The sequence below is a fragment of the Phyllostomus discolor genome, chromosome 4 (assembly GCF_004126475.2).
Source record: "Phyllostomus discolor isolate MPI-MPIP mPhyDis1 chromosome 4, mPhyDis1.pri.v3, whole genome shotgun sequence".
In the NCBI taxonomy this organism is placed as follows: Eukaryota; Metazoa; Chordata; class Mammalia; order Chiroptera; family Phyllostomidae; genus Phyllostomus; species Phyllostomus discolor.
The window spans coordinates 6,205,040-6,231,534 of NC_040906.2; the positions used below are offsets into that span (position 1 = coordinate 6,205,040).

Consider the following 26,495-nt stretch of genomic DNA (forward strand, 5'->3'; position numbering starts at 1 on the left):
AATTCTTCTTCCAGAAGGGCACACCCCTCTCCATTCATCCAAATCGCAAGATGGAACCTATCTGACTTTTCACAGGAAACCAACCACTGCACACTACACTTGCAGTGCTTTTGTACCTTCAGTAGAATGACATGGCCTCTTTTCCGTCAGGCAGCCTCAACTTTTATCTCACCCAGGGCAAAGAGGTCACACACTAGTGTGATCCACTGTCAAGTGACCTGAGAAATGGTCAGGTCACTGCCTGTCTCTTGGCTACTCTGGAATCGCTGATCTCCAGTAGTTATTGTTACATAATAGATCATGGAAGTTGAAACAATCCTCAAGCGCAGGGATATTATTTCAATCTTCTTCATGGACACTGGGCATTTCTATACACTTCAGTAACTGTTTGTTGAATGAATAAATAAATGAGTATGGTTTCACTTAGGAAAAGAGAATATTTGTTGTTATCTTTTTAGTAAACATTAGCATATAATAAATGGTTGTTCTGGCTGATTATTTCAGATTACATGACAACACACAGCAGCTGTCACCAGAAAGTATAAGTAGCCCTCTGATGACAGGAAGCTGTCATGTGGTGCCAAGATTAACATTGAAATTTCCATAAACCAGGGTCTCCACCCTGGTTTTCTCAACAAGAGAAAAACTGGGAGATACAGAGGACCCACCAAGGTAGTAGTGTATCCTGAGATCTGCCAGTTTGAGTCACGTTGGTTCTTGATCAAAAGACAGAAAATATATGAAAAATTGAACCTCGTTGCTACAAAGTGTTGCACCCAGCGATAAGGATAGAACCTGTGTGCTGGAAGTTGCTAGCTCCTTCAGGTAATCCAGATAAAGTAACTCTATACCCATGGAGAATGGTAGAGACTTTACAATAGTCACTGACTCGACCCAATAGTAATTTCTCTTTACTAAACACAGTGGGAGAAATGTCCCAATGGCCAGGTGTTTGAAAGACCCAGAACATCAGATAATGTAAAGTCCTGGACCTCACATTCCCAGTGTTAGATGAAGTCCCAGAGGTCAGCTCTCTGTAAGTTAATGTAGAATTCTATGAATGTCCTGGGTGGCCATTTCTACCTGAAGAGTACAAGAAGGCACCTTGCCCCTTCCCCTCCTTCTCAGGTTCTCATTCGTACCAGATGTTGTGAAAAGTACCACTTTGTCCTGAATCTGCACTGCATATTACATATTTTTTGTTGCCTCCACGGTCTTCTTCCACAGAGGGAGAAACCACCTTCACAGATAGAAAGGAAGCCTGCTCAGCCTCTGAGGTGGAGCCAAAGGGGGCATCAAAATAAACAGTTTCCAGGTTAGCTCCTCACACAGGCTACATCCACCTCCCAAGAGCTCCCTCCCCAACAGCAACATCCTCATGAGAAATTTGCCAATAATTTCCACTTGAGAAAGAATTATGTATGTCTATTTGTTCATTTTATTGAAGGATGGAAGAGTATATAAGTAATCAGAGAAGAAATATGCTCTTAGTTTCCTATGTCATGAAGTAGTATATAGTTTTGTATCTGTCCCAAGAGAGACTATCTACTGGATGGGTTCATCTGGATGAGGTGGAGCAAACTTTTTCTTCATTAGATTTTATTAAAGGTAGGAAATAGTAATCTTTACCAAAAAAAAATCTGGGATGGACTTGAAGATGACCTTATGACCTTGTTAAGAAAGGTTTTTATGCATTCCATAATCATGTTTGCTTTTACAACTTTGACAACTTTACAACATCTACATATATAGCTAAAACTCAGCTATATGAGATCTATTTAGATGGCTCCTCATCATCCCCATCTGAAATGATTTACAACCCACAGATAACCTTGCATGCAACCTGATGTTCAAAGGAGCAACTCTGAAGGCACACAAATATGTACATATGTATGTATGCACGCACAGAAATAAATAAAGGCACAGGAGAGAAGAAAAAAACAATGTTAACTATGTAACTGAGAAACCATAAAAATGATGCAGTACAGATAAAATTAGTTATGTAATGAGAACTTGTATAAAGTAATAATTACCTTTTTTGTAGTGAGAGGTGGATGGATGAATCCATGCTGAAAGAAAAAAGATCCAAGTTGATGCTTAGCCTGTGTTTAAGTTTTGTGAGTCTGGCATTCCCACCTCCTTATAAATATTTCTGCACAAATGTCCAACTGTCATCTCAAAGCCCAGGTGTCTAAGTGAGAAACCATCTCCCTCTCCTCACCCGTTTTTCTAGATCCATCCACAGAATCCAGAAATACGTCTTTGGAAACTTTTCCCTTGCTTTTGTGCTTTTTAAATAACTTTTCAGAGGTTTTCCTTCACAATCTCTTTGGCACCTCTCACCCCCTCTCCATTCCCACCAGTGCCACTCAGACCTGCCTCCTCACACCAGGGCTATTCGACCAACACAAATGTCCCACTTCTACAGTATATCAGACATCTGGACAATGTTGGGCACATAAAGGACAAACCCCAGGAGGGTCTAGAGAGACAAAGGGAATGCGTGGAAGGATAAGGATAAGACAATGTGAGAAGGGCCTTACTCGAGAGTTCAGGGGGCCCAGGGAAGGGGTTACCAGGGCAGTTCAGTCAGGGAACATCCAGACAGGAGTTACACGGGAGCTGAGCCTTGGAGGTTAACTATAGGTGTCTTGGGCTGAAAGACAGTGAAGTCAGTTCAAGTCCTTGTGTTGTTTGAGATACTGTTTTAAAGATGTCATATCAAAACTCAGGAGAATCCCTGGTCTGCACTGTGTATGTTATGAGTTTAAACTCCTTAGCTTGACATGAAATCTCTCTGCCAACACCAACAATTGATGGATTATGCTGTATCTCATATAATCTGTCTATATCAACTCAGATCATGTTAATTATGGTTCTGGTTTTACAACACTCTTTCTCTGGAGTGTGTTCTGCCTACTTCTTTGACTGCAGACAGTCTTCTTTCTTTCAGTGCCTAAAGTTGTCTGTAAGCACCTGGGTCAGAATGACCGTTCCTTCCTGCAAGCCCTTTCATAAATACCAACAGAGCCCCTTTGACAAATGGATGGGTTCCCTTATACTGAGGTATGAGTGTGGGGCACCTCTTCCTGTGAAAAGGATAAAGTCTGGGGCCTCAAGGCTGCATCTACAACTCAACATATATTTGGTGAACAAATAGTGACCTTCTCTTTGACCACAACAAAGAAAGCCACACCTTCTGTCCCCATCAGTGAAGTACCTCCATCAGAAGTCTTAGGGTTTTTCCACCACAGGTCAGGTTGTTCCTCCAGTTCTTTGCTTTTTCATGGCCTCCTCTGATTTCAAACTCCCCAGGGGTGAACCAGTTTCCATCTTCAATTCTTATGCACTTCCTTGTGGCTCCTGTAAGACCAGGGTACATTGATGCTGACACCTCTTTGTCCTCAGAGCTCAGAGGTTGGCCTCCCACCACCTTGGATCTGATGTCACCCATCTGGGTTCAAGATCAATAGCAGGAGCTTTTGACCTCCCCTTTCATGCTTCAGGACCCCTAAACACAGCCTGTAAACTCCCTCCAAGGAGACTTGCTGCTTTCAATTAAAATCTCAGTAGGGGCCCTGCAGCTCACAATGGCACTAAGGCAACATCCATGTCCTGTGTTACAACAATTTTCTTTGACTTTACCATCATTATTGAGCAGATATTTTTCCATCCTTGAAATCATGGCTAGCTGATACTAAAATAATTGTGAAATATTAATCAGTAGAAAGTTTAACTGATAATGTAAAAGATATTCACATACTTCATGACATTATCCTTAGATAAAAAAAAATTAAACCACAATCAAATTCTACAGTCTAAGCACTAGGGTGGCCACTACAAAAAGAAATAACAAGTGTTGGTGAGAATGCAGAGAAATTGGAACCCTCAGATTTTGTTGATGAGAATTAAACTGGTGCAATACCTTTAAAAATTGTTTGTTTTTTTCTCAATAAGATAAATAGAGAATTACCATATAATTCTGCAATTCCACTACAGGGTATATACTAAAAAGAATTTTAAAAATGTGTTCACAAAAAAACTTTATGTAAAACAGTATTATTCATGATAGCTAAAGAATGAGAAAACCCTATCTGAAGGCTAAATGCAATATTGCATATCCATTGATGGCTCGCATATGACAATAAAAAGAAAGAAGTATAATACATGGTACTGTGTGTATGAACCTTGAAACTTCATGCTAAATGAAGGAACCAGTGACAGAAAGGCAGATGTTATGTGAGTCAATTGAGATAAAATGCTTACATAGGCCCATTTACAGGTCAGAACATAGATTAATCATTGCTTAGTGTGGGCGATGAGCCTGGGTGGGAAAGGGCACTGACAGCTGAGAGGCATCGGGTTTCCTTTAGTGGGGACTAAATCTTCTAAAATTAGGTTGTGAAGATGGTTTTATAGTCTTGTGAATGACAAAATTAAAAAAAAAACAGTAAAATCTATAAATGGTGAATTATACGCATGTGAGTTATATCACAGGGAAGCTATTTAAAAAGTAGTTATGATACAAGCCCTGGCTGGTGTAGCTCAGTGGATTGAGCGCGGGCTGGGAACCAAAGTGTCCCAGGTTCAAGTCCCAGCCAGGGTACATTCCTGGGTTGCAGGCCAGAACCCCCAGCAACCACACATTGATGTTTCTCTCTCTCTCTCTCTCTCTCTCTCTCCCCCTCCCTTCCCTCTCTAAAACTAAATAAATAAAATCTTTAAAAAAAAAAGAAAAAAGTAGTTATGATACATTTATTTATATTAGTGTTCTTATAGCCATATTAAAAATAATCTGATGTGAAGTTCATCGTATATACAATAAGTAAAAAGTTTTATAATGTTAAAATCACAAAACACTTTACATTCCTATGTAAACAAAATCTCAAAGTCACAGCAGGAGGCAGGCTTGTAATTATTTTCCATTTCTTAGAAGGGACGTTTCAGGCTCAGGAAGGTCCCAGTCTTCACACTGTCACTCTCAGCAGGGCTGAGGCTGGGATCAGGACTTCTGACTCTAAGCTCTGATCACCTCATTGCATCTAACACCCTGTCCTGGTGGTGATTATCCAGGTGGGATACAGGACGTGAACGTGGAGGCTGAGGACCTCTTCCCTGTTACATCTGACTCAAAGGAAAACGTGCAGTATTTTCCACCCAGAGACTGACATTCCTGCACTTGTCTTTGGGCATCCTCACGGGCACTTCCACGTGGGGGTGAGCACTTGATGTGCAGCACTGCTTAAAGTGCAAAAACATCATCTTAGGGACCATTTCCTTCTTCTTTCAAGTCACAGTGGGGCCTCAGTTCCTTGAATGACAGGAAATTCACATGAGTAATTCAGTTACTGCATGTGATTCCTTCACAGAGGGGTGGCAAATTGAAATAAACCCTGAAACCTACCTCGTTCCAATTTCCTCTTAATTAACAGCCCCATGTTCTCTTTACAAGTCACAGGAAGTATTTCAGCTTCAAAATTCACATTCACACCTGGCTGCTGTCCTGTCCCTGAAAGAGAAGATACTTCATTCTGTCTCATTTTACAATTGCACATGGAAAACTTCCTGTCATATAGTTGTTGTTTCTATAAAGTCATAGAGGTACTTGGGGAACTTTATTCCACAAATCTGCAGTTTCAGAGTCTTTCTTTCAGTGACATTTCTTTCATTGGCATTGTGGTTTCAGATACACAACCACAAAATGTCTACTTTGATTTCACCTCTCAGACCCCCCACAATCAGAATGTTTTAGCAGAGACATCAGGAGTCAGTGCAACTGTCTTAGCTCCCCATGCAGACAGCCCCCTGATACTTCTGTGACAGTGGTACATACACCTGCTGTCGTGGTAGAAGGGAGCTCTGCAGCTGGGCTACTTCCCTGCACATAGGTCATAGGTCACTAGAGACAAAGTCAGAGGCTGTATATGCCTCTTTCTACTTGAGCTCTGACTCAGGAGCAAAAAGAATAATGATGGGGTGACCTAATAGAGATGGTGTCTGACTGCTGTTTGTGTTCACTGCTTTGCCTCATTTCTCCCCAACACCAGCCTTCTCCAAAGCTGAAAGAAGAGCCCAGGAAATTCTAGAAAATCTGCAAATTGCATGGATGGCTGGACCATTTGCAGTCTGACAATGGTGTGTGCTTTATCAGAAGATACACCCACCCTGGCTGGCGTAGCTCAGTGAATTGAGCGTGGGCTGTGAACCACAGCATCACAGGTTCGATTCCCAGCCAGGGCACATGCCTGGCTTGCAGGCCATGGACCCCAGCAACCGCATATTGATGTTTCTCTCTCTCTCTCCTCTCTCTCTCTTTCTCCCTCCCTTCCCTCTCTAAAAATAAATAAATAAATAAATCTTTTAAAAAAAGAAGATACACCCAATTCTCTGATTATCTAACTTTGTGATCTTGTCTCCTCCTGTCCACACCCTTCTCTGTTAGGGTTCTTTGGACACTAAAGGCATCCCTACCCAAGGAAGGCAGAAATGGGGGATCAGCTCCTTCCTGTGTTTGACCAAGACAAAAGTGGTGGGGGATCATTGTTATTATAAAGACTGACTCTGACAATTCTGGATTCTGTTCTGACCCTTGCTGGGAATGATGCCTCATACTTTGCCCAACCAGCCTGGAGGGTGCAGTTTTCAGAGTTCCCAGATGATTCCGATTTAATTTTGATTTTATTTTTTGGAAATGCTTTTGCCAGGCTTGTGTCTGATTCTTCTTGATGAAAAGTCTGAGTGACAATAGGAGATTATTAGAAAGAAAGAGGAAATTGCAGCCATTAAAATGGTACACATTTTGTACCATTTTAAGACAGTGAAGGAAGAGCAAAGACCCAGGCACCTGAGGAGGAAACACCTAGGAAGTATGGGAGGTGGAGAGGTATTAATGATATCTGTCTTCCACAGCTGCCCTGAGTCTTCTTTGTAGAAAGAAACCACCTTGTCCAGGTCTTCCACCACTTGGATGCTGAGTCTGCCACTCAGCATCAGATATGATGAATCAGGGGCTGGTGCCAGTATCTGTATATCCCATGCAGAGTGTCTCTGGACAATGTCCCTGCACTGATTCTCAGTTGTTCAGTGGTGGGGTGTGGTGGTGACAAATGCCATCTGAACGTCATGGCCAAAGAGGTCAGATTGGAGAGACTGTCCTGTCCCAACCTCTTTCTAAACCCCATCAGCAATGAACAGAACTTTCCAAACCCTGGCTGCTATATTCCCCTTAGGAACCTCAACAGCTGTAAATGCCTCTTTTTCAGGGCCACTGTGTGTGTCCTTGGGATTGTATCTCTTGTGTGAAAGCCAGGCCTTCATTTGCCTCTCATGCAAACACAGTGACTTCAACTGTAAGGGATGATTATGGGAGACTTAAAACAATTGTGGTTCAGGAAATTTGTTAAATACTGAAGGAGACCAATTGGATGAATTTGGTCCTGGACTCCAGTGGTCCCAGTAATTGTCATGGCTGGTAGAGTGGTATCCTCATGGGGAGACTGCCAGGATCTGCTATGTCAGGTCAGTTTGTTGGGAGGCAACTCTCCATGGGTTGCCACATGCCCCGGAGTATCTTTTCAAGGATGTGTGAATAACAAACAGTTCTAGAAGCCAGAGTTAATGTAGCCCTCCATGTCAGAAGGCAAATTTGTTTCCTCACCAGTATAAAACAGAGAATATCTCCCTCCTTAGAAATATCCCAGGATAGTATCTTCTCTCCTCAGAGAAGATTTTCTTGAGTGATGGTCACGTTCTGCCTCTTTATAAAGATTTGTATTTTTCAAGAGAATAATTTAATCAGAACTGATAGAATGATATACTTAGTACTTGCACATCTCATTGTAACTTTTATCTCAGAAGAAAGAGAAAAGAAATACAAACATTGAAGTCTAGTTAATAACCCACATGCGAAGGTGTTTAGAAGGAAGTGTAGTATTGTTTGCAACTTTAAAATGTTTCAAATTTAGGATGGCTAGTGAATAAATAGGGAAATGGATAGATGGAGAGAAATGTGATAGAGCAAGAATGGTAAATGTTAATTGTCAATCTATATTTACTGTAAATTTTTCCATGTTATTAGTAGCTTGAAATTTTTCATAATTAAATAGTTGGAAAATGATTTTGCTGAGAAAGAAGCTTACTAACAAAGAAATGACTGTTAAAATATGAGGGGAATATTCATCAGCCATATGATAGACTCTAAAAGACAATATAATAGTCATATCAGTATATTGAGGAGAAATAAGTGTTCACCTAGAATTTTTAATCTTGAAAACAATTCTTTCAAAATAAAGACTAATTTGCCAGCAGAGTGTTTGCATATCAACCTAATACATACAAACAAACTAAAAGAGGCAGCCAAAATGGGAAGATAATGAAACAGTCACCAAGAAAGAACAAGAGAATTCTCCAAAATAAGAGCTAGATGAAATGGAGGCAAGCAATTTATCAAGTACACATTTGAAACCAATGATTATAAGGATGTTCAACAGTATAAAAAAAGATATGAAAACCATAAAAAAGAACCAGACAGAAGTCAGGAATGCAATATCTGAAATAAATTATACAGTGGAAGGAATAAACAGTAGGTTAGATGAAGCAGAGGATCAAATCAGTGATTTGGAAGACAAGGTGGGAGAAAACACTAAGGCAGAACAGCAAAAAGAAAAAAATAATTTAAAAAAATGAGATGAGCTTAAGAAATATTTTGGATAACATGAAGTATAACATATCATAGAGATACCAGAAGGAGAAGAAAGTGTGCAAGGGATTGGGATCCTATTTGAAGAAATAATGACTGCAAACCTCCCTAATCAGGGGAAGAAAAAAGTACCAGGAAGAGCAGAGGGTCCAAAACAAGATGGATCCAAAGAGGCCCACACCAAGACACATTATAATTAAGTTAGGGAAGCTTAAAGATGAGAAGAGACTGTTAAAAACACAAGAGAGAAGCAGTTAGTTACCTGCAAGGGAGCTCCCATTAGACTGTCATCTTAGTTCTCATCAAAACATTTCAGGACAGAAGGGAGCAGAGTGAAATATTGAAGGTGATGAAAAGCAAGGACCTAAAACCAACACTACTTTACCCAGCTAGACTCTCATTTAATTGAAGGAGCAATAAAGAGCTTCCTAGACAAGAAAAAGCTAAAGGAGTTGTGTATGCAAAACCAGTACTACAACAAACATTAAAGGACTTGCTTTAAGAAAAAGAAGAAGAAAAAGAAAAGAAAACATGGCAATACATACATATTTATTAATAATCACTTTAAATGTACGTGGCTTGAATGCTCCAATCAAAAGATATAGGGGAACTGAATGGATAAGAAAACAAGATCCAGGTATATGCTCCCTAAAACAGACTAAAAGTAAAGGGAGGAAAAAACATTCATGCAAATGGGAAAAAAACGAAGGGAGCAATGCTTAGATTCAACAAAGTAAGTTTTAAAACCAAGGCTACAGTCAGAGATGAAGAAGGACACTACATAATGACAAAGGGAGAGGTCCAATTAAAAATATCATACACCATGATCAAGTGAGATTCATTCCGGGAATACAAGTTTGGTACAATATTTGCAAATCAATAAATGTGATACACCACATAAATAAAAGGAAGGATAAAAACCACATGAACACATCAACTGATGCAGGAAAAAGCATTTGAGAAAATCCGGCACCCAATTGTGATAAAAACTCTCAACAAAGTGGGAATAGAGGACTAACCTAAACATAACAAAGGCCATATAGGACAAACCTACTGCCAGCATCATACTCAATAAGCAAAAACTTCTCATGTTCCATAAAGATGGGGAACAAGACAGGGATGAATTCAACACAGCACTGGAAGTCCTCACCACAGCAATCAGTCAGGAAGATGACATAAAAGACATCCAAATTGGAAAGGAAGAAGGAATACTGTCATTATTTGCAGATGACATGATACTGTACATAGAGAACCCTAAATATTCTACCAAGAAACTACTAGAAATGATAAATAAGTTCAGAAAAGAAACGGAGCACACAATTAATATCCCAAGATCAGTTGCATTTTTATATGCCAATAATGAACTAACAGAAAGGGAAATTAAGAAATCAATCCCATCCATAACAGCTTCAAAAAGAATAAACTACTTAGGAAAAAACCTATCCAAGGATGTAAAAGACCTCCTTGGATGACAATAAAGAAATAGAAGAAGATTATATGACAATGAAGAAAGAAATAGAAGAAGACACAAATAAGCGGAAGCACATACCATGTTCATGGATAGGAAGAATACCATCATTAAAACGTCCATACTACCCAAAGTGATCTATAGATCTAACACAATTTGTATCAAGATTCCAATGACATATTTCACAGAACAAGAACAAATATTTCAAAAATTTATATGGAATCTCAAAAGGCCCCATATAGCAATAGCAATCCTGAGAAAGAAGAAAAAAGTTGGAGGAATCATGCTACCTAATAACAAAGTACACTATAAGGCCATAGTAATGAAAACAGCATGGTACTGGCTTTAAAAGACACTTAGGTTGATGGGACAGAATAGAGAGCTCAGAAATAAACCTACACCTTTACAGTCAATTAATATTTGACAGAGGAAGAAAACACATACAATAAGATAAAGACAGTTTATTCAATAAATGGTGTTGGGAAAATTGGACAGATAAGTGCAGAAAAATGAAACTAGATCACTTTCTTATACCACACACAAGAATAAATTCAAAGTGGACTAAACACTTAAATATTAGACCCCAGACCATAAAAAATTCTAGAAGAAAACAAGGCAGTAAAACTTTGAACAGTGCTAATAGCAACTTTTTATCTGATATATCTCCTGAGTCAAGGGAAACAAAAGAAAACATAAACAAATGGGACTTTGTCAAACTAAAAGTATCTGTACAGCAAAAGAAGCCATCAACAAAACAAAAAGACAACCCACAGAATGGGAGATCATGATCACCAATCATCTGATAAGCAGCTAATATCCAAAATTTATAAAAAAACTTGCAAAACCCAACACCAAAAAAAAAACCCAGTTAAAAAAAATGGGCAAAGGACCTTAATAGAGACTTCTCCAAAGAGGACAAACAAATGGTCAATGGATATATGAAAAGATGTTCAAAGTCACTAATCATTAGAGAAATGCAAAAATGAAACCACAATGTGATATCACCTCACGCCTGTCAGAATGGATATCATCAATAACTCAACAAGCAGGAAATGGTGTCAAGGATGTGGGGAAAATGGAACCCTCATGCACTGTTGGTGGGAACACAGATTGGTACAACCACTGTGGAAAGCAGTATAGAGACACCTCAAAAACTTAAAACTAAGTTTGTCTTCTGTCTCAGTGTTCACACTTCTGGGAGTGTATCTGAGGAAACCCAAAATTCAAAAGAACATAAGAATCCCTATGTTCATTGCAGCGTTAGTTATAATTGCCAAGATATGGAAGCAGCCCAAGTGTCTCTCAGTAGGTAAGCGGATAAAACAACTATGGTATATTTACACAATGGAATACTACTCAACCATAAAGAGAAGAAATTTTTACCCCATTTGACAGCATGGATGAATGTGGAGAACATTATGTTGAGTGAAATAAGCCAGTCAGAGAAAGACATACCGCATGATTTTGCTCAAATGTGGAATCTAATGAACAAATGGAACTAACAAGCAAAATAGAGATAGACTCATAGAAAGAGAGCAGGCTGGTGGCTCTGGGTGGGGGGCATTAGGGGATGAAGGGATCAAGCAAAAATGAATCTCATGTCCTGAGACTCATGCACATGAAGAACAATGTGGTGATTCTGGGGGTGGGGGAAGAGTTATATAAGGTATATAAATAGTAATGAAAAAAATACAGTTAAATTTTTTAAAAAAATATTCCTATCCTATTAGTGGAAACTAATCAATGAAACAAACAAGCAAGGAAAATATAACCAGAGACATTGACATAAAGAATAAAGTGAGAGTAACCAGAAGGGAGCGGGGAGGAGGGTAAGAGTGGAAAGAAGGGGAAAGGTCTTCAAGGAACATATATAAAGGACACATGGACAAAGCCAAAGAGGGAAAGGACCGAGGTGGGAGGTGGGGGAGGGGGAGGGGGAGGGAGAGAAAGTGGAAACAACTATTTAAACCACCATAAAACATATATTTATATATTCATATCCTGTGCATGTTAGCATTGTGAGCACTTGAATCTAAAGAGTCAAGGACATTAATCACTGCACAATGCTTTATTTGTCACAGCAAGTGACCAAAAACCCTTCTCAGAGGAAATTCACTAATAACAAAACAGGAAAATCTTGAACAACCATGCAAATCATGGCTTACATCCAGGCCTCCTGGGCTGCTCTTCTGAGTCAAGTGTCTTGGGGATTAGTGATGCTCCATTCCCTGTGCCCAGAGCAGAGACAATTCACTGCTCTTTTTGAACCTCACCTCCCTACACTTCTCCCTCTTCCTCCTCTTCCTCCATCTATTGCCATTTCAACACTTTCTTCATCTGCTGTTTCTTTGTGAGGGGAATTTGGAAATCTTGTGTTGAAGATAGAGACACTCCTCCTGCCCCCCAACCACCCATGCCCCTTGGGCTGTTTGCAAGGCTGGGAAACAATCTCTTATGTTTGAGCCATAGACCGACTTTAAAATCACCTTTTAGAGCAGTTTCCTACACTGAGACACAAGTTAGAAAGTACACTCCCTAAAAACTGAAGCAAACTTACATTTTACATGGGTAGACATAATGAGGTATTACAAGAAGTTTATTATTGACAAAATTGTACTTTGGTAACATAAAGACAAAGTAACACTTTTATTAGTTTGGAGGTATTCTCCTAGTGTTTTCCTGAATAGGCACATTTTCAATATCCTCTGAGAAAGTAAGAAGGGAAAGGAACCAGCAGTCTGTGCCCTAAAGAGCTACAGATCTTTTTACCACTCATGCTGCCCATAGGATTAGGGAAACACCATTTTATACCCATTTCAAGTTCCACTTTTACCAAAAAAATGCAAAATCCAGGAAGCTAGTCTTGTACTTCTTTTTATCTCTATAAGGCTTTGTAAAACACCTCGACACATTTATGTAATTGTGTTTTCTCACCTAGAGAAAGGGGTGACTACACCCATCCTGTTTACCCATAACAGTTGCTGTAAAGAAAAAAGTTAGATACTATTTGCAAAGGTCCTTGAAAGTCACTATACTTTTATGTCATGACTTGCTGAAGAACTCTATCAAAAACAACACTTTGGATTTTAAAACACTAGTCTATTTTTGCTAATACTAGATGAATGAGTTGTCTTCTGACACTGTTCAATGTTTGTGATCAGATGACACAATAAAGAAATAAAGAAATAAAGAAATAAATAAAGAAATACTTGTTTTTCAATAAAGAAATACTTGTTTTTCTCTTCTCTTTAGAGACAATTGTATAAATCCAATACTGAATAGTCATATCAGTTAGTTCATTTTAAGACAAACATTACTTTACTAGCCTATTTCTACTATAGAATCAATATATGGATGCATATACAATATTAATAGGAACCATTAATAAATAGCTTCTTCTTCAAAAATATATATAAATACAGTGATTTCTTATTATCTTGCACATTCCAAAATAGTCAAATAAAATACAGAGAATAGGATCCAGGATAAACTGGATCCATGGTGCAATATGAACTCACAATAGATGTCTCAGGAAACAGTTGCTCTTAATTCAGGTTCCTGCAGCCCAAGCCTTGAGCTCCCACCTCCTTACCAGTTTTCCTTTTCACTGCTGGGGTGGAAGCTTTCAGAGGTTCACCTCCATTTTCATATTTTGCAGAGTCATCATTGATGGTCACTGCTCAGAAGATAAAAACCTATTAATGTCTCACGTTGGCCCAAGAGCCCAAGGACAGGAAAGCCACCCTCACTCTACCTCTGATCCCTATCCCCATTCTACCTCTTCTTTCAGTCTCATTTTAATTCTTCACTTTCCTATTGGTTCAAACAATTTCCACTAATTATGCCTGGTGATAGCATGTTTTTACAACTCTCCTTGTCTTTAAGTGTTCCTTTTTTTCTCATCTAATGAATAGCTTGGCGTTTTGATCTTCTCCCTTTTCTTTAACTCCTATATCCATCACTTTCCTCTCTTCCATAGAAATAGTCTGATACCAATACTTAAACTTGATGGGGGACTCAAGTGTTGGGAAATTTTAGTTTAAGGTAAATAGTTAATAAGCATAGTAGGTAATGCATATGTTAATGCTATTGTTTCAGGAACTGCAGGTACAGCCTACCCTGGCTCCTGGAAGAGATAGATAGATGACCTCCTAGGGCACAGCTAAAGACCACCACCTAGGGCACAGCTAGACTGTCTGAGTCATTATTGTGTTCCAGGGAGAGACAGATGACTGCTTTGGGACAGCGAACAGCCCAGGGCAAGAATGCTGGAGGGTGTTTTTTTTTAATCTAATTTTCTCTGAATTTCAAAGCCCTTCACCCTCACTGTTCTCGGTTATGAAAAGGCTGGTGTGAGAGGAAATGTAAAATGTGGTCTGCTAGGGCACAAACCCACAAGTCTTCACAGATCTCCAGCCATCTGAATAAAGCACCCATAAAAATGTGATCCTGTCTGTGCTTATTGGGCCTGGTAGGTAACAGGCAGCACAAATGCCTGCTTTTCCAGTTTCAAACTGACTATTTCTGTTTTTGATATTTTTCCAATTACTTAGGGACACTTTTTTGCTGAACTTGCTGCATAAGGTGCTCATTCTCTCCCTTTCCTACCTCTGACCAAGGCTACTAGGCTACACACACACAGCAAGCAGCACGTTCATAACTGCAGTGCCAACCTGGAGAGCTCAGATAAGGTCTCAGACTCTTAAATCAATCATGTCACCACACTTAGGTTTGACAGAGACACCTGAAGGCTGCAGCCGTGACTTTGAGATACATTTTGCTTTTGCAGGAAGTTATGTGTGTGGAAAACCAGACAGTGACTCAGTACTGCAGTGTGGGTATCACATAGAAACTTCTTAAGGAACTGAAATGTGGCTGGGAAAGGACCCCACACACAGCTTCCCCACCAGCAAAAAGACCAGATTGAAATTGCTGTTACAGAGTGCCCTCCCTCTTGAACTCTGAGGCTGTGAAAATACAGCAATGGTGAGGAAAGGGGAGGCTATGGGGTCTCTGGTGGTGGAATGCCGTGAGTATTCACCACACCTGTGAAAATCAGAGATCACAACTCAGTGTGGGGTGCTTTTATGGTTTGAGCACCAGGCTGAAGTGTGAGAATTTTGGAGGATATTGCCTGCTAGCAGGACAGAGAGCTTAGCCTCTGAATGAGGGCTTGGAATGAGAAAGACAGTCTAGCTCCCACCTGCAGTTGGGTCTTGCCTCAACCCCAAAGGGAGGCCCCTTTGAGTCTGTCCCCTCAAGGACATAGCTGCTGAGTTCTCTCCTGCAAGGGGGAAAGTTGAATGTGTCCATCCTGAACCAGCAGTGAGCCCCCCTGAAGAAACAAGTGCTGGAGTCTCTGACAAAGACAAAAGGGGTTGGCTTTGAGTAGGGGTTACTCTCTCCTCACTGAATGACCTACAGTCTATGCTAGCCTCATCTCAACAGACCTGATCTCAGCTTACAGACTCTTGTGTCAAAAGGCTCTGGAGAATAACCAGGCAACCTCAGGGAAGGGCAGGAAGTTTAAGATGGGGAGGCCAACCTTGGGGAACCTTGGCTCCTATATAGAGCTGCCACCAGCTCCAAGTAGGAAAGAACTGACTCTTTTAAACAGACTGGCCTCTTACATGCACAAGCAGGTCCAGTACATATAGACACAAGTAATAAATGGTCTGGCAGCTATAGAGAGAAAACCCAGGGCTGGTTTCACACAATATCTTAAAAGTAATCTATTTCTGAACCCCACCCAACTGGGATCAACAAAACCAGTGATGGACATAAGCCCACACTGAAGCTTGAACCAGCTAGCAACACAATCAGTGTATCCAAAGGGGGATTCCCAGAGGCTCTAGACACTGCTGGGAACAAAGCCACATCAAGGGGCAGCAACTGCACAGCATCCCACATATGGAGATCAATGGCTACTCTTACAGTTGCCCAGCCTTAGACAATAACTCTACCCACAAAGGAGCCATTAGTATTTAAAACAACTACAACAAGAGGGTCACAGAATTCCCAAGAGACACTCTTGAATCATGGAGTTCAGGTGATCTGAAGGATTGAACAACTAACCCCAGCAAGACACCAATATCATAAAACAATCAAAGTATGTATATTCAAGAGACATAGCACACCTACCTAACACATAGAGATCAAATGGAGAGTCAAAGAAAAATGTATGCCTTAAGAAGTATAGGCATACTTCTTAAGGATCCAATCCAATAAGAGGACATAACCCTCATAAACATATATGCATCCAATACAGGAGCACCTAAATATATAAAATAAAATCTTAGGGCACTTAAAGAAAGATATTGACAATAATACTCTCATAATAGTGGATTTTAATGACCCACTGTGGATAGATCTTCCAGACAAAAAATCCACCAAGGATATAGTGGCACTAAATGACACACTAGATCAAATGGATTTAATGGATATTTAGAGAGTATTTCAGCCCAAAGTTGAAGTATATACATTATTCTCAAGTGCACATGCATCACTCTCAAAGATAGACTACATGCTAGGCCACAAAACAAGCCTTAACAAATTCAAGAAACTTGATATCATATCAAGCATTTTATTGAATCACAATGGCATGAAATTAGAAATTAACCTCAATGAGAAGACTCAAAAACAGTCAAATACTTGGAGGCTAAATAGCAAGTTATCAAATAATGAATAGGTACTCAATGAGATCAAGGACGAGATAAAAAAATTTCTTGGAAACAAATGAAAATGAACACACATCAACCCAAAACCTATGGGACAGAGAATAGTGATCCTGAGAGGACCTATCTCAAGAAGCAAGAAAAATTTCATCTACAAAAAAAAATCTAACACTACACCTAAAAGAACTAGAAAGACAACAACAAACAAAGCCCAGAGCAAGTATAAGGGGGGAAATCAAGATCAGAAGGGAAATCAATGACATAGAAACAAAAAACAATAACAACAACAACAACAAAATACAGAATATCAATAAAACCAGGACTGGTTCTTTGAAAAGATAAACAAGATTGACCAACCTTTAAACAAACTCATCAAAAAAGGAAAGGACCCAAATAAATAAAATCAGATATGAAAGAGACAAAATAACTGATATCACAGAAATACAGGGTATTGTAAGAAATTACTGTGGTCAACCATATGCTAAGAAATTCATCAACCTGGGTGAAATGGACAAATTTCTAGAAATATACAATTTCCCTAAATTGAATCAGGAAGAAGCAGAAAACCTGAATAGACTAATAACAATGAGTGAAATCAAAGCAGTAATTAAAAAACTCCTGGCACACAAAAACCTTGAACCAGAGGGCTTCACAGGCAAATTTTATCAAACATTCTGAGAACCATTATCAATCCTTCTTAAACTATTTCAAAAAATTCAAGAGGAAGGGATACTTCCAAGATCTTTCTATGAGGCCAGTATTATCCTAGTTACAAAACAAGGTAAAGATGCAACAATGAAAGAAAATTATAGGCCAATATCCCTGATGAACATGGGTGCTAAAATCCTCAACAAATATTAGCAAACTTAATCCAGCAATACATCAAAAAGATCACACACCACAATCAAGTGGGATTTATCCAAGGGATTCAAGATTGGTACAATATTCCCAAATCAATAAATGTAATTCATCACTTGAGCAAAATGAAACACAAAAATCACATGATCATATCAATAGATGCAGAAAAAACATTTGATAAAATATAGCACTCATTTATGATAAAAACTCTTAGTGGAGTGGGAATATAGGGATCATACTTGAACATAATAAAGGCCATATATGAAAAACCTACAGTTAATGTCATTCTCAATAGGCAAAAATGAAAAGCGCTCCCTTTAAGATCAGAAACAAGACAGGGATGTCTGTTTTCACCACTCTTATTCAACATAGTTCTGGAAGTCCCAGCCACAGTGGTCATACAAGAAAAAGAAATTAAAGGCATCCAGATTGGAAAGGGAGAAGGAAAGTTGTCATTATTTGCAGATGACATGATATTGTACATAGAAAATCCTAAAAACTCCAAAAACCTATTAGACTTATTAAATGAATTCAGTAAAGTAGCAGGTTACAAAATTAATACCCAGAAACTGATGGTATTTTGATATGTCAGTAATGAACTATCAGAAAGAGAAAGTAAGAAAACAATGATATTTACTATTGCAACAAAAAATAAGGTACCTAGGACTAAATTTAACCAACGAAGTAAAAGACCCATAAAAAACTATAGGCCACTGAAGAAAAAAATTGAGGAAGATACAAATAAGTGGAAGCAAGACTTATGGCCAAGATGGAGGCATAGGTAGACACACTGCGCCTTCTCGCACAACCAAAAGGAGAAAAACAATTTAAAAACAAAAAACAACCAGAACTGACAGAATATCGAACTGTGTGGAAGTCTGACAACCAAGGAGTTAAAGAAGACACATTCATCCAGACCAGTAGGAGGGGTGGAGACAGACACCAGGCAGAGAGGGCTCGCAGCAAGGCGGTAGCTACAGGACTGGGGCAGGCAAGACAGCAGCTGGCAGGCCCAGTGAGGCGGTGGATTGTGGAGTGGGGCACTCAAGGCAGCAGCTGGCAGACCCAGTGAGGTGGCAGATCGTAGACTGGGTGGTCCCACGTTCAGGAGCAGTTAAACTGGAAGAAACAACTGGGGAGCCAGATGGACTGCGCAACCCAGAGCTCCAGTGTGGGAAATAAAGCCTCAAACCACTGACTGAAAACACCTGTGGGGATTAAGGCAGTGGGAGAAACTCCCAGCCTCACAGGAGAGTTTGTTGGAGAGACCCACAGGGTCCTGGAATGCACACAAACCCACCTGCCTGGGAATCGGCACCAGAAGGGCCCAATTTGCTTGTGGGAAGTGGGGGAAGTGACTGAAATCTGGCAGAGAGCAGAGCAAGTGCCATTGTTCCTTCTTAGGCCCCCTTCCCCACATACAATGTCACCACCCAGCAACGTGGGTTGCCCTACCCTGGTGAACACCTAAGGCTCCACCCCTCACTATGTAGCAGGTGTGCCGAGAAAAAAAAAAATGGCCCAAACAAAAGAACAGATCAAAGCTTCAGAAAAAATACAATGAAGCCATGGAGAGGTAGCCAACCTATCAGATGCATAGTTCAAAACACTGGTAATCAAGATGCTCACAGAATTGGTTGAATTTGGTCTCAAATTAGATGAAAAAATGAAGGCTATGCTAAGTGAAATAAAGGGAAATGTACAGAAAATCAATAGTGATGGAAAGGAAACTGGGACTCATATCAATGGTGTGCACCAGAAGGAAAAAAGAAACATCCAATCAGAAAAGAATGAAGAAACAAGAGAATTCAAAAAAAAAAAAAAAAAAAAGGAAAGGCTTAGGGACCTTCAGGACATTTTTAAATGTGCCAACATCCAAAGTATAGGGCTACCAGAAGGAGAAGAGGAAGACCAGCAAGTGGAAAAGTTATTTGAACAAATAATAAAGGAGAACTCCCCCAATTTGGTAAAGGAAATAAACTTCCAGGAAGCCCAGAAAGCTCAGAGAGTCCCAAAGAAGTTGGACCCAAGGAGAAACACACCAAGATTAATTGCATTACCCAAGATTAAAATTAAAAAGAGAATTCTAGAAGCAGCAAGAGATAAGGAGACAGTTACCTACAAAGGAGTTCCCATAAGACTGTCAGCTGATTTCTCAAAAGAGACCTTACAAGCAAGAAGGGACTAAAAAGAAGTATTTCAAGTCATGAAAGGCAAGGACCTACATCCAAGATTGCTCTATCCAGCAAAGTTTTCATTTAGAATGGAAGGACAGATAAAGTTCTTCTTAGATAAGGTCAAGTTAAAGGAGTTCATCATCACCAAGCCCTTATTTTATGAAATGTTAGAGGGACTTATCTAAGAAAAAGAAGATAAAAATATGAACAGTAAAATGACAGCAAACTTACAGTTACTAACAACCACTCCTAAAACAAAAACAAAAGCAAACTAAGCAAACAACTAGAACAGGAACAGAACCACAGAAATGAAGATCACATGGAGGGTTAGCAACAGGGGAGTGGGAAGGGCAGAGAGGGGGAAAAGGTACAGAGAATAAGGAGCATAGATAGTAGGTATAAAATAGAAAGGGGAAGGGTAAGAATAGTAGAGGAAATAGTATATAAAATAGTAGAATCTAAAGAACTTATATGTATGACCCATGGACATGAACTAAAGGCAGGGAATGTGGATGAGAGGGGGTGTGCAGGGCAGAGGGGAGTGAAGGGGGGAAAGGGACAACTGTAATAGAATAATCCATTAAATATATTAAAAAATAAAAATAAATAAATGGAAGCATATACCGTGATCATGAACTGGAAGAATTACCATCATTAAAATTACCATTCTACCCAAAGCAATCTATATATTCAACACAATACCTATTAAAATATCAATGGCATATTTCACAGAACTAGAACAAATACTCTAAAAAAATATATATGGAACCAAAAAAGGCCCTGAATATCCTCAGCAATCTTGCAAAAGAAGAACAAAACTGGAGGTATCACAAATTCTGATATCAAACTATACTATAAGGCCACTGTAATAAAAACAGCCACGTACTGGCACAAGAACAGACACATAGATCAATGGAACAGAACAGAGATCCCAGGAATAAACCCATGCCTGTATGAGCAATTAATGTTTGACAAAGGTGGCAGAGCATACAGTGGAGCAAAGACAGTCTCTTCAATAAATGGTGTTAGTAAAACTGGACTTGTACATGACAAAAAATGAAACTAGAGCACCAGCTTACATCCTACACACACATACACACAAGAAAACTCAAAATGGAAAAGGACTTAAATATTAAGTTGTGAAACTATAAAAATCTTAGAAGGAAACATAGGGAGTAAAATCTCAGATAATCAACCTAGAAATATTTTTGATAATATATATCCTGAGGCATTGGAAACAAAGCAGAAAACAAACAAATGGGAGAATGTCAAATTTAAAAGCTTCTGTATAGCTAAGGAAACCATCAGCAGGATGAATAGGGAACCTAATGTTGGGAGGACATTTTTGCCAAGCCATCACTTCACAAACCATCTGAGAGGGTTTAATCTCCAAAATATACAAAGAGCTAATACAGCTCAATGCCAGGAAGACAAACAACCCCATTAAGAAATGGGTGAAAGACCTGAATAGACACTTCTCCAAGAAGGACTTACAGAGAGGGCCTGTCTGTAGGCACATGAAAAAAATGCTCAATATCACTAATCATCAGAGATATGCAAATTAAAGCCTCAATGAGATATTACCTCACACCGGTCAGAATTGCTATCATCAATAAATCAACAGACAACAAGCACTGGAGAGGATGTGGAGAAGAGGGATCCCTAGTGCACTGTTGGTGGGAATGTAGATTGGTGCAGCCACTGTGTAAAACAATATGGAGTATCCTTAAAAATTAAAGATGGAACTCCCTTTTGACCCAGACATTCCATTTCTGGAAATATACCCCAAAGATCTCAAAACACAAATACAAAAATATATGCACCTTATGTTCATAGCAGCAATATTTACCATAGCTAAGATTTGGAAACAGCCTAAGCACCCATCAGTGGATGAGTGGATAAAAAAGCTGTGATACATTTAAACAATGGAATACTATGTAGCAATAAAAAATAGAAAACTCTTACATTTTACAACAGCATGGAGGGACCTGGAGAAAATTATGTGAAGTGAATTAAGCTCATCAGTGAAAGAAAAATACTACATGATCTCACTTATATGTGGAATCTGACGAACACAATAACCTAACAAACAAGATAGTAACAGAAGTTTAGATATATAGAACAGATTGACAGCTGCCAGAAAAAAAGGGGGAGGTGGGATGAAAGATGATGAAGGGATTAACCAAAGAACATTTATGCACAACCCAAACCATGAACATAGACAACAATGGGGGATTGGCTTGGAGTGGGGAGAAGGTGGAGCTAGGTGATGGAGGGGAAGGGAAGAAAAGTGGAAAGAACTGTTAACAGACTAAACAATTTTAAAAAACCCTCAAACATAAAAAATATAACAACCCTCTGTGCCTTCTTCATCATGACCTAAATCAGACAATCCTCTCTCTGCCTGGTCCACTCTCTACCAGTTCTTCATTCACTGTCTTTTACTCATTCTTGACATAGTTCTCTTTGAGTCTCCCCTCCATTGTTTCTTTTTATTGATATTTATTTCCCTCTGTATATTTCTGTATTCATATGGATTGCTCTACATATTTATCATAGTACCCAAGGCCCAGCAGGGTCTAGTTTGAAGCAAATAGGTGCCCAGGACACAAGAAGGTGCTGAGAGCTTCTTTCATGCATCCCAGGGTCTCCCTGATTCTCTCTAGACCTGACCCCACTGCTCCACCTGATTTTTTGTTATATATTCTCTGTAATGTTTCCTACTTTATCTTATTCAATTTTTGTTTCTAGTGCTTCATTGTTGTTACTGGTTGTGCTTATTTCCTTCACATTTATCTCTTCTGTTTCAGACTTGCTCTGAGAGTTCTTTATCATGTAAGCCTGTACCTAGACCTTGTTCTTATTCCTAGGTATTTTATTTGTTCCCTGCATCAATTAAGGTTCAACAGGAAAATGCAAAGCCTTCTAAGCTTTTAGAGAAGAGGGAATTTAATCTAAGGGATTAGTTGTGCAGCTAATGGAAGAGCTGAGAAGTCCAAGAGCAATACAGCAGCCCAAAGAATGGCCAACAGAAAGCTATAAAAGGAACCAAAGGTGAGCTCATGTGCCAAGGTCACCATGTAGGTAGAAGCTGGACCATGGTTACTGTGCTTGGCAGGAGGCAGAGCCATGGGAGATACAGTACTGCCAGAATTGCTTCCCAAGAGAGTGATGGGGTAATACTGGGCTTCTTCCTTGTTCCCACTCTCCAGTCTCTTGCTAGTGTCTCCCAGGTTACGAATCCAACAGTAAATAGTAGCAAAGGGACTGGCAAGCAAGTCTGCAGGGGTCAGTAGCTAGAGTTAGAGGACAGAGCAGAACTGAGCAGTAAGTAATAAGGAGTGAATCCCCGAGTAAACCACCCAGGACCTGCTCACCTTCTTCCCCATGGTGAACCCTCTCTGCTCATTAATGATTCCATCGAACCATCCCACTTTGTTCCTACCAAGCTCAATAGTTTATAAATGGATAAACATTATTTTCAGTGCAGCTTGATTTTTTTAATTTACTGCTCTTTTTCTAAGCAAAGTAATTTATGTAAAAAATGATTTAATAATTAATTCCCACAATTTTAACATAGAACCTGTGCCATGCTACATGTTTTGTGTCACACCCACAGTTCCTTGGAGCCTCCTCTTCCAGGGGGGAGGTAGCATGAGACACAGAGTTTTGCACTCCTGTGCATGTCACAGTCAACTGTCCCTGCTGGGTCAGACTCTTGGGCACATTTATTGGTGGTTATCATTTGAGTTATAATTATGTCATTGCTTCCTCTACCCCCCAACTCATACACACACACACTGAATCCCTTCTCTGCTCGTTACTACTTACAGTTCCTTCCTCTCACCCCTCCTGTTCCAACCAGTGGTTCTGGTGGATTAACTATTAAAAATATGGATTGGTATATGTTGGATATATTATATTCTTAAATGTTAACTATTTTTATCTTCATCCAAGTATATGTTTAGTGATTTTGAGAGAGGAAGGGAGAGAGAGATATATGGACAGAGAGAGAGATGAAGAAAGAAAGAGAGAAAGAGAGATCACTCAGTTGCCTCCTATAAGTGCCCCAAGTCAGGATTAAACCCACAACCCAGCTTTGTGCCCTGACTGGAGATGGATCAAACATACAACCTTTTGCTGCCCAGGAAGATGCTCTAATCAACTAAGCCACCCTGCCAGAGCTTAAGTATTAGTTTTCTGACCAAACAAATTTGCTAAAAGTATAATAGTGCTTTCAAAAATCATTTTGAAAGATTTTTCTTTAATAAAAATGTATTATTAATATAGAACATCTTTTCTTCAATGACACATCCCAGTGGAAGCTACATAATAATGCCTTCCAGGGTGTTTTAGAGCAGCTCCAAAGGGTTTGCACAGGAGGCACATGGTATTAATGGTCCTGTATGAGGGACCCAACAGGTGATAGACCCTAGCCCAGGAGGAATATAATCATCACCCCTATCTCATTGCTCTCACTGCAGTGCTGGCCACCACTGGATGTGACATCAAAGCAGGGCTACATCTAGGGTCAAGAGAGACAGAGGCAGAGGCTGTGAAACCAGGTGCATGGGCAATAGGTACAGGTCCAGGTTGGCAGGAGGTGGTAGCATGTACATCTAAGGAGTATGGAGGGAGAGACCCTCCCAGCAACCAGGAAAATGAAGGCTCTATTATCTAAATCCTCAGAGAAACTGGGGATGCAAAGGATAACTATTATGGGCAATCAGTACTAAAAAGAAACTGCCTTCACACCCCATAGCACATGCCAGCATCGGGCATGAAGAGCAGTTGGTCATAAAACAGTTACTAGGAACAACCCGTTGTAATTTGATTGATGTGGGCTGTTCCAAGGCAGGCTGTGATACAAATTGTCACCAGTTCTTCAGGGAAGAAATTAGAAACTTATTGAAGAAAATGAAGTATAGGTTGTGCTGTTGTCCCCTAGTCCCACTTAAATCTTTACAAAGTGAGATTTAAAGATCCCCTCCCTCAGGTATCACAGAGCCCATTTGGACCAGGAGGATCATACCCAACTCTTGCCATCAGCTGCATCCCTGGCCTCAGTCAGACCATCTTACTGACATCATTCATGAGCCACTCAGTAACTGCAGATGGCTTTTCATATCACTCATTACCATAATGAAACTATTTTTATCCCCAAAGATGCCCCTCACTGGTAGCCTTAACTTAATTCCTACAAAGTCTTGTCTCATCCCTGGGTCCCTTAAAAAAACACCTTGCCTTTGCATGTCTGCTTCTCTATCTTGTTGGCCTTTCCATGAAGTGTAGTATCTGAGTCTCCTGTACTTCCTCCACCTTCTAGTGGTCTTCTTTCTCTGTGTTTCTCTCTGTATATATTTCCCTATTTGTATCTCAGGTTTCTGTCTTTGCATGAGACTATCTGGTGTGCACAGGGTTAGAAACACAGACTCTGGGTTCATAACGTCTGGGTTCATCTTGTCTACTTGACCCCAAGCCAACTGCATACACAGTCTCTCCAGATTTGTCTCCTTTTTGCAAATGGGCAGATAGTGATACTACTCCCCAAGGGCAGCTGTGAATACTATGTTCAATAAGTGAGCTCTTAATAATGATTGTTTTGTTGTGCCCTTTACCCTTTTCTTCTGCCTTTCATTTCCCTTCCTTCTCTCTCAAAATACTCTCATCCCCTCCTCCACATCTTACTACTTCCTCTCTTCTCTCTCTATATGACTACCCATCTCCTTGAATATTCTTGGTCTTGAACAAGATCAAGATCTTGATCCCTAACAGTTAATCAGTTCCTTAATCAGCCATCATTAAGTGTCTGCTATTTAATGTTGACTTTGGATCCATAGTTCCTAGCTCTTCAAAGCTTCACACTGATCTTTTCCTACAGGGTCTTTCTAAATCAAAATGACTTCCAGGTCAGTATTCTCCTTAAATCTGGTTTCATGACTCATTGAGTTCCTGTTCCTTTGTATTAGTTATTGGACCCATCGTCTCTTATCACAGCTACTCCTATGGAATCAGCCCCTGGTCAGGCTCTCACATGAACACCCCTCCCTAACTTCTCCATCCTCCTTAGCAGTTCTCCCTGATTCCCAAAATCCACTCTGGCCTCAAGGCCCACCTCCCTTTCTCCTTTCCTCTTAGCAGATGAGAATTGGTTTTTATCTGGTTGCAATCACCTTGTTCAAGTCTTGATTGGACATCATGCATCTCCTCGTTTCCTTCTGCTTCATTTTCTGGAAAAAAAAATTTGTTTGGTATCTCTGAAGAGAGGGCAAGAGAAGAAGACAATTAGAGATCTCTATAAAAAATAGAAACATCACCTCAAATTACACGTTAAAGGATTTCCAGCCCTTGGGTCACTCAGTGCTCAGGGGGTCCTGATCTTGACGGTAAAGTTCCCCCTTCATCCCTGGGACAGAAAAGGAAACCCCCAACAAAGAATCCTTTGCACTTCCCACACAGAAAGGAGTCACTTGAATGTCAGAACAAAGAAATTGTGGAGCCTTGGCCAGGGTGGCTCAGTTGGCTGTGGGTTGGCCCATAAACCAAAAGGTGGCAGGTTCAATTTCTGACCAGGCAACCAATTGGATATTGAAGGCAACCAATGGATTTTCTCTCTCACA

The 26,495-nt window shown here is 39.8% G+C and overlaps 2 protein-coding genes across 2 annotated transcripts in view; both read right to left on the reverse strand.

Moving 5' to 3' along the window:
• The window catches only part of LOC118500399 (nuclear body protein SP140-like), a 240,638-nt gene that overhangs the window by 122,688 nt on the left and 91,455 nt on the right, over positions 1-26,495 (reverse strand). The window lies entirely within an intron of this gene.
• On the reverse strand, positions 1,980-26,146 carry LOC118500402 (nuclear body protein SP140-like protein). The gene is made up of 5 exons (XM_036025009.1): positions 26,049-26,146; positions 13,759-13,842; positions 5,405-5,509; positions 3,221-3,363; positions 1,980-2,069 (listed from the first exon to the last, which is right to left on the reverse strand). The coding sequence occupies exons 1-5, from the start codon at positions 26,077-26,079 to the stop codon at positions 1,995-1,997; spliced, it is 438 nt and encodes a 145-aa protein (XP_035880902.1). The 5' UTR covers positions 26,080-26,146; the 3' UTR covers positions 1,980-1,994.

What these genes read in the sequence shown, in the direction of transcription:
- LOC118500402 (XM_036025009.1), bottom strand. Translation starts at nt 26,079, where the DNA reads ATGCATGATGTCCAATCAAGACTTGAACAAG. An exon ending in CCAATCAAGACTTGAACAAG is followed by an intron (nt 13,843 to 26,048) that starts GTGATTGCAACC and finishes TCTTCTGAGCAG; the next exon opens with TGACCATCAATGATGACTCT. An exon ending in CCCTAAGACTTCTGATGGAG is followed by an intron (nt 2,070 to 3,220) that starts GTACTTCACTGA and finishes TTTTTCTTTCAG; the next exon opens with CATGGATTCATCCATCCACC.